The 16,759-nt window shown below is 40.4% G+C and overlaps 1 protein-coding gene across 1 annotated transcript; it reads left to right on the forward strand.

Annotated features, from left to right (window-relative positions):
• The first annotated feature begins 4,227 nt into the window (after positions 1-4,227).
• Positions 4,228-16,126, forward strand: igsf8 (immunoglobulin superfamily, member 8). Its single transcript, XM_034533117.1, has 8 exons — positions 4,228-4,392; positions 4,598-4,751; positions 7,420-7,800; positions 8,883-9,344; positions 11,196-11,371; positions 11,841-12,099; positions 12,309-12,767; positions 13,579-16,126. The coding sequence occupies exons 2-8, from the start codon at positions 4,697-4,699 to the stop codon at positions 13,704-13,706; spliced, it is 1,920 nt and encodes a 639-aa protein (XP_034389008.1). The 5' UTR covers positions 4,228-4,392; positions 4,598-4,696; the 3' UTR covers positions 13,707-16,126.
• Positions 16,127-16,759: the final 633 nt, after the last annotated feature.

The following is a 16,759-nucleotide window of genomic DNA, read 5'->3' on the forward strand; positions in this document are numbered from 1 at the left end:
ATGTACTGTATCTACATGTGAGGGGAAATAAACCAAAAAGCATTCAGACCAAGTCTTTCTCAAAAACCATGGCTGACATGAGCCAATGAAAATAATTTCAGAGCAAGATGAATGAACAAAAGGTGCCAATCTGTGTCTGTACCTACAACATCAACCGATGCCACACACAGTGAAGGGATCTTCTTGACAGTCATGGGGAGGTCCCACCGATGACAGGGGCGCTTGCCTGACTAGTGACTATAGTACAGAGTAATTAGAGACTGTCTCCAGTATAGGTCACAGTTTAGTCTGTAGTGGCCTTAAAAGAGTGGGAGTAGCGCACGAAGAAGGTGAGCAAGAATAACAAGCATGTAAACTGGAAGGAAGATGTAATACAAGTTCATTCATTATATAGTGCAACACTGTGTTCTTGATTCAATGGTGGAATTAACTTTCTTTCTTTTTAAGCTGCACTAATTAATATATGTCCATAAACAATGGAGAAAATTACTTGATACATTGTGAGAACCTAATGAGAGTTACTGACTTTACAGTTTCTCAATTCTGCACAACTCAACTTCATTTCCTGTTTTCAGCAAAAGAAAGCTGATAAATAAAGTAGCGAAGGGTCAATTATTTGATCGAATGTTTGTCATATGGTGGTAACATGTCAAATATTGTGATTTTAGGTGCTGCTGCTGCCCTCAAGTCGCTGAAAATCAAATATAACAGCCTTGAGTAAAACTATTGATACTACAAAGTAAAAGTATCAAATATACCGGAGAAATGCATCATATTTTACACACAAACAGAAGGTTTTAAAAACTGCCATCTGTAAAGTAATTATTAACTATAACTGCCAAGTAAATGTGGCGTTAAAAGTACAATTTTAAATAACAATACTCGGGGGAGAAGAAGTATGAAGTAGCAGAAAAAGAAAATACTAGAGTAAAGAACACAAACCTCAAAATTGTTCTTAAGTATGGTATAACGTTACAGTATTTACTTTCTTGATATTCGATGAGCATTCAAATAAGTTAATGTTTAAATTTAAACAACCAGAGAATATAAACTTTAACAGCGAAGATTCTTGGATTTTAAGATTGCCTGTCATAAGTAATACACAGACATGTGCACAAGAAACAGAGTGGAGCTTTGAGAGGTTTATTTCCCTGGAAGTGGATCTGACTGCATCATGCTCCAACTGTCCAACTCGGTTAAAAAAAGTACGATGCTTTGGAAGCCAGAGAGACTGAGGAAGTTTACTCTGCATGAGAGCCATCCCTCATTGCTGGTGTAGGCTCCTGCTGAAGTCTGCATATCCCCCTCGCCGCCTTGTTAACCCAGAATACCCTAATGACTTCCCCCTCTCGCTGCCGAGCCACACTGTGAAGTCATCCATGTTTCCATGTAGCCTAAAGTGAGAAGAGGAGAGGAAAGGAAACTAGACGGGATGGAGGACAACTGGTACCACTAATGAGGTGTGCTCTGATGGCATAAATCCTCTTTAGAGTAAGCACAATCTGAGAGGTTATCCCCCAATGAACGTATATTATAATCTACTCATGACCACATTTAGGCGCATATCCTGCACCACTCAATGTTGCTCCTTTTTTTTTTTTTTTTACTCTAAGCTTTAATATTTCTCCAGGCTCTACTTCAATAATGGAAAAATAGTTAAATAACTGATTAGACTCATTTATTGCCTTTCCTTTCAGGGTAATACAGAGAAGGCGGGATTGAAGCAGCGCTGCCTTTGCAGGCCACAGAAATGTTAGTTGGGTTTTATCGCTGTTTTACATCACTGTCAGCTCGTGAACATTGTTGTTGAAAAAACCTCACATACGGAAGATTCAGAGTTTAGGGACTAAGAACTACACATAATGGAAATTGGAAATCAATATATGGGAGCATATACCTTCACAAAAGGAAGTATCAGCATATGTATATGTTAACATTCTAATAGTAACACTGCAAGACAACAAATCTCTGACTCTTTGTATATATTTGCATCTTCATTAATTGATACACAGTATATGCCCTTGATGCAGATGGTTTGAACTCTCAGTATGGCAATGGTTTGTCGCCATCTTGTGGCTGAATAAAGCTAATATATTTATGTCAATTTCTTACACAAACTCATTCAAATACATGACGACACATAAGGCATGTGAATAATGCTCACAAATAGAAGAAATATATACAAATGCACACTTGAGAATTTGCATGGCATATACACACAAAAAAACCTGAAATAATATTAACCATAGAACAATAATACATATCTGCACGAACACATAGAGCTAAATGTGGGAAATACTGGAAGGTATTCTTCTCTGCAGACATTTTGACTGAAGCACATTTGTTACTATTGACATTAACGATGGCTTTGTTAGAAGTGCTCCAGTAAACCAGTAGAGTGTGACAGTAAACCAGCATGAATCATACCACTTCAGCATCTCAATGGAATTCAGCCATCATTCATTTTATTATCAACACCTGTGCTTTTAACTGTATATCAAAATGTCTTCAGCGAAAAAGACCTAATATGCAAGCATAAATGCACACACATGCAAACACATATACATGTGTAACACACACTCAGTAAGGCCAAGCATGTGCTAAAAAGCTTGAATATTTTCTTAATTCTAGAAATAAAACACTGCTGGTTTCACAGGCATGTCTCACATGTTGACAGTAGCAACCATGATCATGGATCAATTAGATCCTTTCACTTCTGCCAAATGAATGTTCCATAAAGTCTGCATCATCTTGCATCTCTTGAACAATTTTTTTTTTTTACAATATGCTAAAATCATTATCATTAAAATAGAAAAAGCTAAGTTTACAATTTTTAGGTTGGTTATTATTATCTGCCAATTTGAAAATGCAACTCAATTTCCCATTGCAATTATGGAATGGACCTCGGAGACCTCTATTGTCTAATTCGAATAGGCTCTATTTACATCTTCCATTTGGGCAGCAATGATGCATTTTTAAACATGAAAAAGAAACTTGAATGTGTTAGTTTTTATTTAAATGCTGAATAAAAGGTTGCAGCTTCGAGCTTTTGTTTTTCATTATCTGGAGCAAAGAGAAGTGCCAAAAAACAGCAAATTAATACGAGCTGATTCTAGTTGCCTCTTTTTTTGCAGAAAAAATTACTTAATTATGTATATTGATATTCATATTATAATGTATTGTTAGTATATTTGATGATAATATTACTGTGCTTTTAAGCAGGATTATGAATGCCTTTTTATCTCTACAAGGTTTTTCTACAAAGATATAAAAGGACATGATGTCATCTAATTCCATAATGTTTTTGTCATCTATTTTGGTCTTGTCCATACTCACCATTTTTTTTTTTTGGCAGAATGTCTGCATATTTATTTCCCAGTTTATTGATTCTGGATTGTCCCTCTTCTAGACTTTAATGTATTTGTAAGTCATATAGATTGTAAATCTGTATTAGGTAGAAAATATGCAAATTAATAGCATCTTTTGATTTTGTGGCATTTAAGTAAATCAAAATAGAAAAGTTTGGAATAAAATCCTCCCATTTTAATTACTGTCCTTTGTTATTTATCACATTGTATTACTTTTGGAAAGTGTCTGTCTCTAATTTATTTTAGCTTGGTAACATTTGTAATGCTGTGTTGGTTTTAATATATTGTTTAAAGTTCTCCAGTAGTGTTTAACAGTTGAAATACTTTTTGTTGCTGGTATATTAAGGACCTCATACTATTGTGTGACATTGTATTACTTTTTTTATGGCAAAGTACACTATTATTCTTTTGGACATGTATTTGGCATACACTATGACAATACTTTAGGAAACCCTTCTATGGCATACTGTAATATCATATGTTTATATACATACTGTGTGTGTGTGTGTGTGTGTGTATGTATATATATATATGTGTATATATATATATATATATATATATATATATATATATATATATATATATATATATATATATATATATATATATATATATATATATACACACACACATACACGTGTGTGTTTAGGTGGCTCCCCCTTGCGGTCTGACGTCGCTGTTTCAACCTCTTTACAACTCTGTTATCATTGGTTCAAAATGTCACCGTCGTTTCTTCACCAATGGCACCAGTCTGACTTCTTCTCGGTGTCTTTTTTTTGTATCCGTGCTCCTCCCTCCAACCGCTCCACCACACGCACACACACACACACACACACACACACACACACACACACACACACACACACACACACACACACACACGCGCACACACACTAACCCTCCTGGGATGCCAACCCCTCCATTGCTGGACAGCGGCATGTCTGCCGAGGCGATATAATCTAAAAACCAGACCGGGGAATCTATAATGGAGCAGACGACGTGTTGACGGAGGTGCATGAAAAAGGTAATTGAACTTGCAGCGTTGCACGTTTACACCTCTAACGTATTGCATATTGATCCGCCGCCTTGCAGTTAGCTTTATTTGCGCTAACTCGGAACTATCCTCCGCAGTCCGCGCATTGATATGGTTGCACATTAAACTAATGTTAGCGTTCATTTCATCGGGGTGGAAAAATAATCGTGTCTTTCGTTTCCTTTTCTTGATACAGTTTTCGCCTCCGCGTCGGGATGAATGAAGTACGCGCGACGATAAACGCGCAGAGAGAAATCTGAGTCATTAATAATCCTTCTGAACATTTGTGGGGAAGATGAGGACCGCGATGGCTTCGCTGAAAACAACATTATTCGCACTTCTACTCTGGGGTGAGTAAAGCCAGCCGTGCGGTCTGCGCTGGACCTGTTTGATCTGCACACAATAGCAAACAGCCATCTGTCACATGGAAATGCATTTGCATGATTGTTTCTTCATGCCGACCAATCCCACTATCCATTTAGATTTATTTGGCCCCTTTTCTTACCCTAACCCTCTTTTTTGTTTGCCTGTTAACGCTTCTGTAGTGCACTTGATCACATTCCTGTGGTCTGAAGTGTATTGCCTACAATCCAAATGCAGAAGTGGCAGATAGGACAGTGCACCATCAGACGCACATCTCTCAGGACCACAGTGTGATGGTTGTGTTAGGGAAACTTGGTGTTTTTGGACAAACAAAAAAGGGCTCCAAGAAGTCTCCAGCAAAAGTATCCAGATCAATATAACGGTCTTAATAGTTTTTTATGTAATGGTAAATATCACAGTCGTTCTAAGGTAGTGATAACAACCCTACTATTCAGGGGTTTATTGTTTGACTACAGTCATTGTATGCTTTCATCACCTGTTTTATCTCCTCGGTGTGTTTGTTACTTCCCTTTTGCAGATGGAGAATCAGCTGACATCAACAAGTCAATCAAAAGTGCTTCAGAGTTTATATTGGATTGAGAATAGGGCACACAACCCAAACACGCAGAGCAGATAAAGCCGAATGCATTAATATGTTTTCTGTTTTTAACTTTGTACCTCACGTCTAAGATATTTCTTCATGTTTGACCTTACAGTATGACCATAAGTAGAACATATCAGATTGAATCAAATGTTTTATAATTCTTTTAATCGCCCTGCTCACGGTATTAATAATCACATAATCTTATCTAATAACCAAGTAGACAGGGCTCCTTGTATCAGTCCTGTGGTCCAACATGCATCTCTTTGTGGGTTCTTAGTATGGCAGTTGGGGCCCCGCTCCTCCGTGTCGCACAGGATCAACTCCAGACAGTATCGAGCATTGTCATGAGCTGTGTTGTCCCCCAGCCTATCAGTCCTAGCCCAACGTTAATTAGGACTTGATCCGCTTAAGCCTCCCACTCGTCTCCATGTCATTATGGAGGGGCGTGTTGTTGTCGGGCCGTGGCTCGCCTGTGAGAAAACTCTAGTTGTTTTAGGTCTGACGCACACACAGAGAGGTGTGCAGGGTGTGCCAATCTAGTATTTCTAGTTGTTCAGGTAGTTTTGTCGTGTGTGTGTGTGTGTGTGTGTGTGTGTTGATCCTGATCCTTTGTTCAGTGTCAGTTATTGACTTATGTTGGGATGATCACATCTTATTAGCATTGTTTATTTTATTTCTCAGCTTTGGGGAAAAAGACAGCACTACTTGGTTTTGGCAAACAACCTGAGATTAAGCATCTGAATTGTATTGCTAGGTTTTACTGTATACAAATTTTATAGTTTGTTATACTTATAGTTTGTTATACTTTCTTGTTAAATTACATTGTCATCTAATTGAAACTAATTTGTGTAATAAAACATAATACAAATCGCTCCAAAAACGTGCTTCATAATGTCTGTTTCCTTCTTTTAAAAGAGGAAATCATTACTTTGCATATGTACCCTTATCATGAGAGAATAGCAATAGAGTGAGAAGTTTCAAAAGAGGGTTTTAGTATTTATAAATAGCTCGGTCGAGCCTTTAGACTATTTCAGAAGGGTTTCTGGGGAAGTTGGTTATGAAGCCACCAGCCAAGACAATAAGATAAGAAATATCATTGAACCTGGAAGCTTGAAAACCCCAGAGGCACTCGCTCTGAATATTCATACTCATAAAATGGTTTCTATTAAACAAGTAAAGACATGCGGGAGAGAGTTAATTAATTTCTTTCCCTTTTCTGTGGGATTTTTTGTTTCATGTTGAGCTCCTTCCAAAACATTGTTCTCAATAACCACCAGTTTCTGCTGAGTTCAAAGCATTGAACTTTTTGAATGCCACTTTTCTGGAACACTGTGTTGGAGAACCAGTTTAATCTAATCTTACTGAAACTAGCTCACTGTAGTGCTATGTGAGAACAAACTACTTTAATTAAATTAAATTAATTAAAAAAATACCCAAGATATGAGCTAGGGTTGGACAATTTAGAAAAAAAGATCTAATTGCGATTATTTTGACTGATATTGCAATCGCGAGGTGTGATTTGCGATATTAGAGGGAATTATCACAACATCACTATTCTCATTTTTATAGAAAAACGTTATGGTGGCATTTATGTGGGGATATGTACCAAACAAAGATGTTTTCTTATGTTTGTAGAATATGATGGGTGGGCCAGGTCAATATTTAATTCAAAATGGTATTTTGACACTCATTACTCTTTTATCAAATAATGCGCCTCCTGAGATTGGCAAATTGAAGAGATTTTAATATAATCTTGATTAAATTGTGCAGCTCCAATATGAGCAAAGGGACATCAAGTATTGTATTTATTTATTAAATCTGTCATTGCCCTGCCCCAGCCCGAGTCTTTTTTTCTCCTACGCTATTTAATGTATCGATCCCGGTAGCCAGTCATCAGCTCAGGATATTGATCTGTGAGTCCACGTTGCAAACAGGCTGCGAGGCGAAGCTGCGGCCCACAGAAGTTGACATAGTTACCATTTCCACCCTGTCCTGCCCGTTTTGTCTCCGTCCTTCTCACTCTTTGCTCTCTCTCCCTTATTCTTTCACAGGGCTCCAGTACGCTGTGTGTCGCGAAGTATTTCTTCCTCCTGGGACCCTCTACCGTGTGGCAGGGTTCCCCCTCTCCCTGCCATGCTCTGTATCAGGATACGAAGGCTCACGTACGCAGGACTTTGAGTGGTTCCTGATCAGGGACGATGCTGGTGGGAGACAGATGGGAGTAGTGTCCACCAGGGACCAGGGCTTCCCTTACACCCCTTTCAAGACCCGGGTGAGGAATGGGGAGGTGAGGGTGGAGAGGGACATGGGGGACAAAGTCCGGCTGGTGATCCAGAGGCTGCGAGCTGACGATCAGGGGAAGTATGAATGCTACACGCCCAGCACGGACACCACCTACCAGGGGAACTACAGCGCCACAGTGCCGGTTAAAGGTAAGAAATATCTTATTGGTTTCTGGAAGAACAATGGAGTTCAATAGTGCAGAGTAATACAATGCATCATACTATTTTGTAAAATCTATTTATTTTGGGTTTTGGTACTTTCATGCGATTTGGAGAATATCACTGGTCTGGGAACATAAAACCGATAACAAAAGTAATCAGGGATCAATATTACAGATGAGATCAGAGGGATGAAGTACCTTTTATAGAATATTAACACATTACTTGTAGCCATCAGAAAAATAGGAAAACAGAGGTGCAATAAACATATTACAATCCATGAACTAAATTAGTAAAATGGATGAATAAAACATAAACCTGATGAGTGCAACAAAATGATCTAAACCACAGCTAGGTCAGCCTCCAGCTTCTTCCTGTTTTGTTCTTTCAGCAACTTGTGCTTGATGACAACGTCTGAGAACACTGGCTTCTTTTCTTACTTTCTTCTTAGAAAACATGTAAATATTTCTTTCAGTAAAACATTGAACAATTGTTACCAAAATCCTTGAATTGTATCACCAACTTCAAGCGATACCCATTCCCAGTCCCAACACGATGACAATCATAGTTTAGAGGAAACCAGCACGCTGTATTTTTGTCACGGGGGTTATTGCATCTCTGCTCTCCATCAGCCAGATGGATGACATTTATTAATCATACTATGTGTCTTACGTGGTGCTCGATGACATTCCCCATGTCTAAGCTCCTATTTACACTTGCCATCTGGAGTTTGCCTTTCTTTTGACAAAGATCCATCTGCTCAAGCTAGCCACAATATTTTGGCGACTTTAGACCATGGACATGGTTACCAATCCGGTTTCTATTCTTTGTGCACCGCTCAGTTTATGTTCGTAGGATGCTGGTTGTTTGTTTTGCAACTAAGTGTTTTATCTTCATAATAGCCAGCTAATCTTGCTTTGGCAAAGCTTGTGCCCAAAGCTGAAGTTTGGTAAAGGGCTTGCAGTCACTCTTAGTAACCCCAAATGGCAATAGAAAGTACATTTGTTTTGCCCTCCCACCTGGCTCCTGTTGATGTAATGTAATTATCTGTATGTCTCTTTATACACCTGCAGTGATCCCTGACACACTGCAGATCAGTTTTTCCCGCTCACTCACCGGCCAGCCCGTGCCAGAGGGGGCCGAATTAACGCTGACATGCTCAGCCGGCATCCAATCGGAGCAGCTCACCCATCTGTCCATCATGTTTGGGAAGCGTCGTGCCGGAGAGGGTTTGGAGAGCGAAGCAGGAGGAGAGGTCGGCACCGTTACAGAGATTATCTCCATCGACAAGCTGCTGGGGGTTGTCCCCGGACATTTGTACAAGGAGCGCTACGACGATGGAGAGATCACGCTGGAGAAGAGGAACGGGGAGGCCGGAGTGGACGTGTACGTGATGAAGATGAGAGCGCTGCAGCCACAAGACTCCGGCTCGTACTTCTGTGAGGCCTCCCAGTGGATTCGAGACCCGGATCGATCGTGGCAGAAGATAGCACAAAGGATGCTGCATATTGGCAACTTGACCGTTCAGCAACTGGGTCAGTGTAACTGGGAAACTGGGTCAGTGTAACTGGGAAACTGGGTCAGTGTAACTGGGAAACTGGGCCAGTGTTTGTGCTGACATTTGCTAAAGCGATGACCACTTGTGGCGAGTGCCATGATCATACTGCAACAAGCTATGGCGCAATTATTTAGTTTGCTGATCGTCGGTCAAATAACATTTAATGGAGTTGGTAATGCAATCTTACAAAACACTGAGAAAATACAATCATAAACTACACTTCGCTGCTCCAGTTACAAAAAAACCCGAGACAATAAAAGCAAAACAGCTGAAGTTGGGTTTCTACCAGTCAGTTCTTCTTTCTCCTGGCGTCAGTCGGCATGGACTTTGTGCTGTTGAGTACATTGGACTCTTTCCAGGTTTCAGGCTGGATGTTTGTGTTACTTACAGCTTAACTGAATGTCTAGCTTGCTGGCTGGCCGACTGAGCATTTTACTGACTAGATAGATTGGGAGGCTGATTAAACATGTCGCTGGATACACATCTGTAATCAGCTTGTTAGCTCAACACTTATTGAGCCATCTGATTAATTGCCTGGATGGCTGGGTTTTTCCTTCCTTACTGGGTGGATGGATGGACATCTTACTATTGTACTACTATATCTTATTATTCTCGTGATCGATGCCCATCACAATAACTTAAGACTCTGAGTTGTATCAAATGTCTTGTTATACTCTACTTTACTATTCACTTTAATGTCAGGCTACAACAAGCAGCAGATACATTCGACTTACAATGTGTGAGCTGTCAAACTGTCTGACTGTTGAACTTTATGCTCCGCTCTCAATGATTATCCATCTGGATCTGATGGGTCGATAGTTGGCTGGCAGAGCAGCAGAATAACTGCCTGCTGCCTCGCTGCTCGGCTCAATTTAAATTTGAAAGAGCCTGTGTAGGTCTGAAGGATTAAGCAATCTTTATTACCACCGTGGCCCACAAAGAAGATGACTATCTCTCTGTCAGACTGATGTGTGCATTACTGTCAGAGAACAGCTCTGTCCTTCTTAAAACTTCTTTAATATTTTAGATAGGTTAGTTAACATACGGTTACATAGTCTATAGTCTTTATGTTTGCTTCTATTAAAATGCATTTTAAGTTTAATATTGAATTAGTCTAACCACATTTCTATAAATGTTCTTTTGATTAACTTGTGTTGCTGATGAGAGGCGCACACAGCTTCTTAGTACTTAGTCACCACTTATTGGAGCTAAAGGTTATTTAGGTCAAATCTTTTTTCTTCGGCTCTAAAATTGGAGCCGAAGTTGAAGCATTTAATCTAATCAATGCGGCCATTGTTTTTCTGACGAGCTCTGTATTTTCTGGCCCCTGCTGTCTGACTAATACAATAGTCCGATGCGTCTCCTTTTGTTTCCATAAATGTGCCTATTATTGAGCAGATCTGTGTTGTGGTTAAATGAGGCTTCGCTCATACAATGGATCAGTGTTGATATCTTCCATTTATACCAGGCCATTGGTAACATTTTCAATTCATTAAACAAAGTTGCTCTTCTCATTTGTGCTGCGTCTTCTACTGTAGTGCTTTAAAATGCATCTCAGAATACAACGCAGTCATTTTGTTAACATGCTCAAGTTTTCTTTTATTCAGCAATGATAGAAAATTAAAAAATGGTTATTCATGTTATCCTGGCCATTACATACTAGAGTGGCCACTCTAACTTCCCCACAGAAATGAAACCCACAGTATGTCGCTTCCTGTGAAGGTTTTTACTGTCAGTCTGAGTGCTTGTTTGAGGTTTTCCACCGAGGAGGGTTTCCTGTACATTCATTATTACTAAGCTGTCTCACTCTACCTCTTCCATTCCCCAGCGGAGTCTCTGAGTATAACGTCCTCGCCCAAGGGGGAGGTGACCCTGCAGGTCGGTTCCCCTCTCATTCTGACCTGTGAGGTGTTGGGGCTGCCAGCTGAAGTAAACTCGGGCCTGCTGGTTCAGTGGATGAAGGGATCAGTGAGCCGCGATGTATCTGGGAGCGGTGGAGTCGAGGTACTGATTCTCATTCTGCTGACTCGTTTGTACGATAGTTTATTGCTCGGTGTGTGCGATTGCATATAGTCGAGCAAGTTGCCGTGTATTACTGGGATATCAGTATTCTACCTTATTCTTAAGCGAATGCATGAGTTCTTGAACAAACGGCAAGATGAAACATTCAAGATAGTAATATCATGCCACGTTTACAACAATAAGCAAAGAATGTACTTTGTCCCACGCATGTTTGAACTTTTTTCTAGATTTTTAAATATTTTCAGGTGTGGTGCATTCAAGTGATTGAGGCAACATTTTTGATAAGTGACACTTGAGAGTTGTCTTTCAGACAGCAGCGGCACTCACAAGTTGACGTGTTTTTCATGATTTAAGCATTTGATCGACATCATCCAGTATTCACTGCTTCAAGTACATAGTCTCCAATAAATAACATTTCAGTTTTTAATCCATTGTATTTTACGTTATTAAGGAGGAGGTGGAGGTGGCCCGGATGAGCTCAGGCGGTGTTGTGAGCTGGGGGGACGACCTCAGCCGAGCTAGCGGGGGCTCTATGGAGAAAGTGGCAGAGGGGAGGTACTCTCTGAAACTGTTCTCAGCCCAGCCCTTAGACTCTGGGGTGTATCGGTGTGTGGTGAGTGTGTTTGCTGGAAGAAGAAACCCCAGCGTGTCAACTCCTGCAACACTTACCCAGAGGTCTGAGGGAGTCACCGTCAACCTCAAGAGCAAAGGTGAGAGCTGCTCCTCCCATTCCCAGTGGCACACAGGCTCCATCTATAACAGGGATTCCCATTTCTTTCCACTGTTGATTACATTTTTGGTCGAGGACCTCTGCATTTGTTTTATTTTAAAATCAGGGAAATACAATAAGTTAGTGTAGCATTCTGATGCTTAATGGTTAGCTAAACTGTCCTTTTTGTCAAACTTTGTCCCTCCACAGATGTGCTTGTTGCAGCTGTGGCTCAGCTCCGTCGCGGCCCTCTTTTAAAAAGAGGCAGCACCATCACCCTGATCTGCAACGCCACCGTGACGACCACAGGTCCCGCCCAGGCACAGGTGCAGTGGCTGCGGTGGCCGATCCCTGAACGAGTTATCAAGAAGGTGCAGAGCCCAGTGTCTGATGTTACTGTACCAGACCCCGCTGTGGAGACTAATCCCAGACTGGTAGCTGCCATCATGTACGACGGCGTTTCAAAGATCTATGTCAACGGTAGTGAGGTTAGCGTCGACCGCCTGTCAGCTGGCAGTTACAGACTGAGGGTCCACACGGCAACAATGGAGGATCAGGGCATGTATGCGTGTCATGCCCAGGCGTGGTGTCAGGACCCGCATGGAGGCTGGTACAACACGGGGGCCGAAGCCGAGTCAAATGCAGTGACTGTTTACCTGTATGCCAGAGGTAAGAGTCTCCCAGGATTTAACAAAAATTAATAATCCAAGTGATCGTGGGTACATGTAACGAGTTACAAGCAGATGCAGTTTTTTAAAAATTATTTTGTAAGTTGTTTTCTGACATCATTCTGCCAGAGAAACAGACACACACACACACACACACACACACACACACACACACACACACACACACACACACACACACACACACACACACACACACACACACACACACACACACACACCGTTTATTCTACCACTGACCTTCGGTAGTTTAAGTGTAAACCTCTAGTGTAAATTTCAAATGTGTATTCTTGACCTTGATAAGTGTCTGTACATTTTAAGTAGCAGATAACGGGACAAGGTTCCCCTGTATTTACATCATAAATATGTATATATGCACTTTATGTCACATAAGCACATTCCTGTAATTTAATACAGTGGGACTTTGAACTCACGGACCAAGAGGACCATTTTTACGTATTTTTTGTATGGTAGATTTGTATCTTTATGCTTTTTTTAAATTTTTTTTATCACATCCAGTTTCAGTCAAAAATATCCATAATGTAATTAATCTAAAATTGGTGCATACTATTTCTCAGAAGCAACATGATGATCTTTTCAGATTCAGTCATCGAGCACTAGATGACTGAATCAGCAGAGAGAATTATGCTTTACTTTTAAATACTTTAATATGTGTGCTGCCTGAAAGTCAAAAGCATTTTATTTATTACATTTTCCCATCTGAAAGTGGATGGATATAATGTAAATAATGTAATTGACATCACAGGATCCTTCTCCCTTCTATTACATTGCAGCGGCTGACCTCGTCCTCATCCCCTTGGTTATCGGAGTGTCCTCTGCCTTGTTCGTGGGCATCGTCATCATCGCAACGGTAACCTGCTGCTTCATGAAGCGACTAGCCAGGCAGCCCGCTCAAAAATAGATGTCCAGTCTCCGCCTGTCTGAAATCTGAATGTTCGCAAAGAGGCACAAAAGAGGTGATGCACTGAACATAATGAATGAATCGGCAAAGAAACCACTTTCAGGATAAAACTAAAATGAAAAGTGACTCGCCCTGTTTGATGTATTATTTCTTTTGTTTTGACCAAGCTGTTTAATAATGAATGCCAAAATATTGTGTTTTATATTCTCTTGTATTTTTATATCTGAGCGTGTTTTAGTTTTTGCTGCGTCTCACACCAGTAGGAGTATTAATATAGATTTTTGAAGCCACCATCCTATGGTGTAAATACTTTTTCTTTATGTTAGCTTAACCCACCTTTTTGATGATTCCTTTGTCCAAGCTTAGCATTGTTTAAAATGGAAAAGGGTACAAATACCCAAGCTCAAAAGTATATATAAGTACAGCAGGTTTATTTTGAGTCTCTCATATGTCAGGTACCTCGTAGATGATGTACAATGTGAATTTTGTCTACAGAAAAAGCCAAGCAAACGGCCCTCTCAGCTGTCATAGTTCGATTGTTACAGTATAAAGAGACCAAACGGTTTTCCGCCTGTAATGGCTCTATTTTCACATAAAGAATATTCATTGTTTTTACAAAGGGTTGATTCTGTTCCAGTTGTTCCTTCCCTCAAACTGCATCTATTTTTCTTTTTCAAAAAAATGTCTGCGTATGGTTAGGCCTCTAGCACTGACAGTCACATGAATGCTGATGTGAGCAGTTCAGCCTCCACAAACTTAAAATGAGCAGAGACCTTCCACCGCCTGCAGCCCAGCAGCACTCTGCATGTAAACAAGGTCTTCGTCTGTTACTCATATAAGGAAGGCGCTGGCTGGGGCCTTTCTGATGCCAAGACCATTTGAGTATCAATTCTAAACGCAAGCATTCTTCGCCTGTGACACTTCATGCTGAAGTGAGTTTTCTATAAGGACTTGTATAGATTTGACAAAGAGAAATGGAAGAGAGATCCATTATGCACTGAGCTAAAATATGTAAATATTGTATGGAGTTTAGCTGTTTTATTTTTCACAATGTGAGTAAGACTGTGCTGTCTTTGACAAAGCACCTGTGTTTAACATTCTGCAGTAGTCTGCTCCTGTGAAGCACTTGGACACATATGGGAATGGGACCAAAGCCCCTCGGTGTGCTTCTTTCACTTGGTTTTCTTCCAGCTGAAAAGTCACTTCTTTGCTCTATTTGAGTGAATACTTTTGAGTGTTTTTCTTTTCTTTTTTTGTGTGTGCAATTAATTGGTTCCTGTGCTCTTGTGACTGAGACAGGAAAACAGTACAAACAGAAAAGAGTCCTATTCACGACACCGACAAACAGAACCGGTGTTGTTTCACACTGATTAGCTAACTTGTCCCCAAGGTTAACATCTCCTTAGCAGCTCAGTCATATGGCCTGATCGTTCAGTGGAGTCTCGCTATCGTCGTCATCATAGTCGTCATGGGGTTTAGGCCACACATTTATGCAGCCAACTTATGACTGCTAGTCTCCAGAAATCTGTTGGACAGATTCACTGTGTCTGCACACTTATGAGGGAAATCCATCCTCCTCTTCCTGTCCAAAGTAACACTTAAAAGTTCTTTGACCACTTAAAGTTAGATACATGGTTGATGAAAGGAGGAAGAAAGTAAAATATGTCGTGAACCAGCTTGTGGGCAGTTCATTTTTAGTAATTAGTTTCCACTTGGCTATACTTTGCTGTCTCAGTCTGTCTCCTGGTGGATGGTCAATGTGAGAGTCCCTCTAAATCTGCCTGTCCTCTTTAACCTGTGCGCCATAAACCCCTGATTATAAATGTTGTTCACGAACATTAGGGAATAAAATCACAGTACTTTTTTTTCCATTTTTTTTTTTTTTTTTCAGATCTACTCCTTAAAGCTGATTTGTTCCCCCACATATTGCCCACACATGATAACATAGTTGCACACATACACGGACAGATGCACCAGCACGCACACAGCAGCGGCAGCAGCAGTATTTATGGCTGGCATTTCAGATGCAAGATAGTGAGTAACTGCGTGTTCATCTCTAATCTCTATTTATGGCTGCAGTTTTTGTCCTGCTGCCCTCCCCCTCGCTCTCTCTTTCTGTGTTACAGAGTCAATTTGGCACTCATTTTGATTCATTTCAATCTCTATTTCCTGAGAAATACAGCCGGCTGTAGAAAGTGTAGCACATAGCGTGCAAAGCGGCTGTCTAAGTTGTGCTTTTGTTTGAGGATGTATAAAACCCTTTCATGAAGGGGTCATGTTTTGTTTGGACCGTTTACTCGTGCTTTAAGACCACTGTTCCTGAATGCATCTTGCTGCCATTGAACTATACACAGTTTCTTATGGTGCTTTGGCGAACCTGCCAGTTGTAAAACCAATAAAACCACTCTGTATTTATAACATCTCTTTGGTTTTATTTCTTTATTTCCTACTTCATATTCTGCCTGCAAGGAAATATTACAATCTGTCTGAAAACAAAAAGTGTTTGTGTGCTTTAAGCATACTTTCCATCTATTCGGTAGGAAAAATACAAAACATATCTTGCGGTTGCTGTAGTTTCCATGTTCAGACCAGCCAAGCAGAGGTTTGAATTTCAGTTCAAGTCTTTAGAGGTAATTGGGCAGAACATTTGTCTTATATTGTGACAGAATAAGATTTGCTCAGGCAATCCAAATAATAGCACAGTTATTGAATTGAATGGAATTACTTAGTCTTTAATTTTGGGTTCTTGCTCTTGCTAGGTTGATAGATTCCTGATGAAATAAAACACAAAAAGAACGTCTCATCCCAGACAAAACCACTGGTCTTTCACTCAGATGCAGCCTTGGAGTCTTTGTGACTTCACGTCTCATAGGGTCCATTGGACCAGGCTGTGTCTGATGCCTCCTGACCCCCCTCCTCTCTACCTCCTTCTGGATTGTGAAGGTCCATTCATACATTGTCATATTCATTGAATGTGTTTATATAACTTTTTAAATGCTGTTCATTCTGTACACATGACATATATTGCGTCTGTCCATCCGGGGAGAGGGATC

The sequence above is a fragment of the Cyclopterus lumpus genome, chromosome 5 (assembly GCF_009769545.1).
Source record: "Cyclopterus lumpus isolate fCycLum1 chromosome 5, fCycLum1.pri, whole genome shotgun sequence".
Lineage (NCBI taxonomy): Eukaryota > Metazoa > Chordata > Actinopteri > Perciformes > Cyclopteridae > Cyclopterus > Cyclopterus lumpus.